The sequence below is a fragment of the Apaloderma vittatum genome, unplaced genomic scaffold, assembly GCF_000703405.1.
Source record: "Apaloderma vittatum isolate BGI_N311 unplaced genomic scaffold, ASM70340v1 scaffold19026, whole genome shotgun sequence".
Lineage (NCBI taxonomy): Eukaryota > Metazoa > Chordata > Aves > Trogoniformes > Trogonidae > Apaloderma > Apaloderma vittatum.
This window is the reverse complement of record NW_009722497.1, coordinates 57,979-63,852: the sequence shown is the minus strand read 5'-3', so window position 1 is coordinate 63,852 and position 5,874 is coordinate 57,979. Positions and strand designations below refer to the sequence as shown.

Here is a 5,874-nt window from a genome sequence, read left to right as displayed (position 1 = left end):
GAAGGAGGAAAGTGAATGAGCGCTTAAGAAGGACAAAGAGGGAGGGGAGAGAAAGGGAGTTACCACCGTCTTGGCATCGCTCTCCCTTTCAAACCTCTGTGTAATGATATTGTTTGCAGTGATGCTCAGACAGCGAGCACCTGCTGCTCTGTAATGATTCAGCCTCTTTCAGCCGCCGCTGTAACACGACAGGATGCTGCTGCTACTGTCACTTCTGCCGCTGCCGCTGTTGTTACAGATTTTGCTTTTGCTCCTTCTACCGCATGACAATTGTTTTCCTCGTCTAAGCAGATACCAGCCTCAGATGCTCAAGGTGAGAGTCTTGCCTTTCGCTCTGGGCTATTGGTTCACTTAATCCGGTCAATTTGTTCGGTGTTCGCGGTTTTCTTTCTCTCACCACCCTCCTTCCCCATTTGTTTTGTTTTGCTTGCTTTTGGGGGGATCTTTCTTCCCTCGCACAGAAGAGCTGGAATTGCTTGAGAGGCACTTAAAGAATTATAAAAGTGGCCAGCAAACAGGAGCTCAATAATTGCAAAGCTACTCTTGCTTCAGAGAGGCAGAGAGAAACAGAGGGTTTGGGGGCAGGGGAGGCTGGGGGGTTGTCTCATTTTTCCTGTGCGTTACTCCTCTCCCAGTTTGGATGATGTTGCTGAGCTCGGACCTTTTACTGACTCACACTCTGTGATTTTTGCAGAGCACTGTGACTATTACTACCGTCTCTTTTTGTCTGTGTCTCACAGTAATGGACTGTGATAGAGTTAAGGCCTTTCGGAGGTGAGCTGTTTGAGAGCTGATGCTTAAACATGTCTGAAGTAGCTGCCGACACTTTCCCCAGCCCCTCAGCTCAGCTGAGCCCTGATGCGTCCCTCAACGGGCTGCCAGCTGAGGAGAGCATGCCAGGGACCCAAAGAGAGGACAGGAGGGTCCAGGGGATAGCAGGCCTTGCCGCAACCTGCTGTGTATGCCTGGAGGCAGAGCGACTGAAGGGCTGTCTCAACTCTGAAAAGATCTGCATCGCCCCTATCCTGGCTTGCCTGCTCAGCCTTTGCCTCTGCATTGCTGGCCTCAAGTGGGTCTTTGTTGACAAGATTTTTGAGTATGACTCTCCTACCCACCTTGACCCTGGGAGAATAGGACAAGACCCAAAGAGCGCTGTGGATCCTACAGCTCTGTCTGCCTGGGTGCCTTCGGAGGTGTATGCCTCACCCTTCCCTGTACCTAGCCCCAAGAGCAAGGCTGAAGTGACAGTGCAAAGTGACAGCTCGCTTGTGCCCTCCAAACCATTCCTCCAGCCTTCTCTGTATAACCGCATCCTAGATGTTGGGTTTTTGTCCTCTGCCGCACCTTCGCTGTCACCACCCGCCCTGGAGTCTACCACAGCGTCTCAGGCGCAAGCAACAGAAACCAATCTCCAAACTGCTCCAAAACTTTGTAAGTAGAAGCTATATATTTCTTTGTTTTTCCCTTCCACAAAAAAAAAACAAACCAAAACAAAACACAAAAAAAATCCCCACGGCAAAAAAAACCCAATAAAAGTGTTGTGGGGCTGTCCTCAAGGACATGTTCTTAGCGTGCAAAGCTTAAATGTGCTAAGACAAGTAAGGCATGGGTTACTTTTTGAGGAGAGTAGCTAGGAACCTCTGAACTTAGTCCTGAGGTGTGCATGGCAGTGAAGAGGGCTTCGTTTGGAACCTTTGTAAAGTGTCAGTACCACCCTCTTCTCTGCATCCGCTTGTAGGAAAGTATGTGATTTACTGCAAGGGTTTATCTGATAGCTATTCGACATCATCTGTCAGCATATTTTTCTTATAAATTTGACTTGCATCCTGTGCTGGATCTTTCATGTGTGTTCATTTTCTTTGCCTTGCCTGCAGAGCACTTCTGCTGCCTCTTTCCTAAAGTCACTTGCTGGCAAACATCCCTATAATGCTCCTGAAACACACAGGAAGAACAGTGGGAAAGAGAGACAGCGTATTTGAAGAACCTAGAGACTGGGAATTATTAATTTAGCAGTTAGCTTATGATCTTTCTCCCTCTAAGAGCACAGCACATTGCATCTTTACCCTCCTCTAGGAGCTGATTCTTGCTGAACCTGCTTCTCAGACATTCCCTCATTGACTGTTGTGGGGCATTTCAGGAAAGCATTCTTGCCGATACAGGAGGGGTCAGTTTCCAAATTAGTTTTTGCTTATCCTTAAAGAAAAAATATCTAGGGTAGCTGGATTATTTTCTTAGTAGTGATCATAAAGCATCAAAATACCACATTGCTGAAGTGTAATTTCTTTGACATTCATCATTTTAACCCATCAAGTCCAGAGCAGATCAAGCCAACCATTCCTGAGCTCTCTAAAATTGTGCAGCTCTAGTAAAAGAGAAGGCAGCACACCGTTGTGCTAAGATCACAGGGCTGAGATTTCCTTTGGAAAGCCACACTGGTCAGAAGAAACTGTGTTCCTTGCAAATTGCCTTGCAAGACCCCTTCTCATTTATTCTCCCTCGTACCTGCCCTGTAACGCTGCAGGATGGCTGTCATGTAGGTGGTGCATACTGGACCTCACCCTGAAGCCCTGAAGTCACTTAGAAGTTCGGTTAGCCCTGACAGGACTGGACTCAGTATAGATGTGTGACAGTGGGTCTAGATGTAACATTTTGGGCCAACCACCTTGCTGGCAAAAAAGGGCGTAACTACAGTGATTTCAGTGGAGGTCCTTTCAGCTGAGAGTCAGTTCCGAACAGCAGTTCCAGAATCACTGAAAAACAAATTTAGGTATTCCTGTAGAAGCCCTGCTGCCTTTTGCTTAGATAATGAGTGACAACCAGCCTTTGGATTAAAAGCAATTTGTCTGATGGAAACAGTCCGATAGGAAATATTGCTGTGCAGTTAAATGACTGGGGGCTTTGTCTGTGGTAGTTAAGACATTACTTACTACACAACAACCTTTGCAGTAGAACTATTGTAAGTGGGGTTTTTTTTGTGTCACTGATGCAGAAAATATTTTTTTGGGGAAATATTTTAAGTGGCATTAAAGATGTGACAGCACTTTTTACTTCATAAAGTGACCAGAGAACACCATCCAGTCAAAATGGCCTCTTCCATATGAAAGGGAGAAGCAACCAAAATCCAAGACAACCCTCATCATCCTGAATTTCTATGTGAGGCAACCCCTTATCAATAATGTGCTAACTTCATCTCTGAAGTAAATGAAGGGGGTGTGGACTGCTTTGGGAAAGTCACTGACAAAAAGCCATTATTCGCATTCAGATTTGCTCACATCTTGGAAATCAATGGTTGTCCAGAAATTAAGTGATTGGGTTGAGTTTTTGTGGTTTTTGGGGTTTTTTTACTGCTGCCTTAATTTTCTTAAGATAAATGTCTTCCAAGGCATCATAAATTTCCAGATAGATACAGACTGAAAAGAGTGGAAGAACTGGGTTTCTCTGAGGGAGAAGGTTGTGTAGACAGTGTTTATTCAAACTGCAGCACGTAATTCTGACTATGGCAAGTGGCTGCAATTCCCTGCAAAGAAAAATAAGAAAATATAGCTGGAAAAGTACACAGCAGAAGATCTGCCTAAGATTCAAAGAGGCATGAGAGAACTTTTTGGACAGCTCTAAAAGCACTGTCTTGGGGTTTTTGAAACAGCTGCATTTCAAACACATCATTGCGTTTTATGTAGAGCAAGATTTGTTGGAAGGGTTGACAGACTGCATCAGTGATAACTTTTTTTTGTGTATGAATGCCTTTGACAGCTATAAAACTCTCAGATAGATGGTTTGGAAAGTAGCATCTGCAAATTGGATTGTCTCTTCTTTTGCTTTTCAGTGTCCTATTTTTTTTTGATTTCAGGGAGAGTGAGGTAACTGGTTCCCAGAAAGCTCTTTTGTGCTGATTTTTTATTTTTTCCAGTGCAGAAATAAAAAGAACTGACACATCTCATATTCTCCGGTTGATGTATTGTTTCTGAACCAAGCCCTTCCATGGGTTTCAAAACCCTTTTCTCTTCTTCTCTCTTCTGTCTTGCTCAGCATATTCCCCTTAAAGCTGTATCCTTCAAGGTCGTAGTCTGCAGAGAGCTAATTGATTCTTCTTTCTCCTGGAGCCTGGGAGAGAAAGCAGAAGAGAGACAATCCTAGTAATTGTGTCTGCTGCATTAGATTCAAGACTGGTCTCACTCCTGTTATACGTTGTCCTTTATCAATACAGAAATAATCTCCTTTCTGTTTGCTAAACGTTTTGTACTGTAACATCATTTATCCTTTGCTGAAACAGAAAAGAAAGGTGTATGTTTTAAAGCATTCCAGTATTTAGGGAGTGTGTCAGTCTTAGCATAATTACACCAGAGAATATTTCATTAGAAAAGGGATATAAAAACCTAGAGTTTACCTCCCTCTGAGTAGACATGTAGATCATAAAAGTGCTAACATGGTTCAGGAGCTAAATTCTGTTTCTTCCTTCACTCTGTACCCAGGCTGGCAATAGATGTACCTCTGTAGTACTGTTAAAAGTGTGTTTCTATAATAACTGCACCCATACATCTGCAAAACAACCGCTCCCCTCTTTACAGGTCTTCCTACTGCCTTCTCTTTACATTTAAGCAGATTTCCCCCAAAACCACCTGCCAAGTTCTGTATAAGGTTGCCTTTCTGCAGTGACAGCTCTGTGAAAGGAGTGCAGTGCTCCTCCTGCCTTTTGGCTCTGCCCAGAAGTAGAGGTGCCACTTTCTGATCAGAACTCTCCTGATTTGGTGAGGTGCCACAGAGTGTACAAGAGACAGGGCTGAATATAGACTAGAGCAGGAGGATTTTGCTGGGGTGTTAGGAAAAAAAACACCCAGCAGAGATCAGGGTCCAGAAGATGCACATCCCCGGCAGCATATACATGCTGTCCCTGCATCCTTTCCACTTTTGGCTTCCCTGGCTACCTCACATGCTCTGCACTGCTGGGACAGCTGCACACCTCGTGCCACACTGGTGGGCAGCAGATGACTGCATCTCCTTACCTCTGCCCACCAAGTTGTGATGGCCACAACACACAGAGGTGTGTGGTGGGTGCAGCACCAGACCTGTGCATGCCCCCTGGGGGCAGGCAGGCCTCCCTCCTACCTCACCAGTGTTGGAACATATGGCAAAGCAGAGAAGGGGCTGTGGACTACTGCCAACCACCCCTGACCAGGACTGCTCCCTTCTTATGTTCCTGATTTCTGCTGCCACTTCAGGTGTGCTGAGCTAGCATCAGCAAAGGCTGCTGTTCTCTCATTCTCAGCAGAAAAAGTGTTAAAAGAGTGCCTCTGAGGACTGATAGCAGGTGTTTACTCAGGAAATGGTCTCAGTTCCCCTCCAGAGTTATCCAGGCACAGTGGCTGAATTTCTTGAGTCTTTTTAGAGCTAAGGATGGGAAAAATTAAAAGAAAACTGTTCCGTCTTTTGGTTTTGGTATCATACTGTAAATGTTTGGTGCAGTTTCTCTCCGCCTCTTTCACCTTGCTTGTTCTTTCTCAGCTCTGTATTCCGTGTCCTTTCTCCTATATGCAGTGATTAGTGAAGGTCCGTATTTTAGCTCTGTGGCAGGCTGGAGGGAACCTTTCCCTCCAGTTATAGGTGCTGCAGCTCAGCTGAAGTGTTCAGTTTATGGACAGTAAGGGTTTGTTCATAGCAGCTCCACACAGCGTTTGTTCTTTGTCTCTGAACAGCCTAATTCTGACCCATGCTCTGAAGTTTAAATCCCCATCACAATGCTATAGGGATGAGGCTATGCCTGGCAGCCTCTGAAAATGTCAAGGTCAGGGATGTCTCAGAGAGATGAAGAGGACTGTGCTCACAGGAGAGGAGAGATGTTACAGTGCGGGCTATATACCAGCCTCTTCTATGCTCACT

The 5,874-nt window shown here is 45.2% G+C and overlaps 1 protein-coding gene across 1 annotated transcript; it reads left to right on the top strand.

Moving 5' to 3' along the window:
- The first annotated feature begins 197 nt into the window (after positions 1-197).
- Positions 198-1,439, top strand: LOC104275752. Its single transcript, XM_009871797.1, has one exon. The coding sequence runs from the start codon at positions 804-806 to the stop codon at positions 1,437-1,439; it is 636 nt and encodes a 211-aa protein (XP_009870099.1). The 5' UTR covers positions 198-803.
- Positions 1,440-5,874: the final 4,435 nt, after the last annotated feature.

Excerpts from the sequence above, each read along its gene's own strand:
- LOC104275752 (XM_009871797.1), top strand. The coding sequence starts at position 804 with ATGTCTGAAGTAGCTGCCGACACTTTCCCCAGCCCCTCAGCTCAGCTG.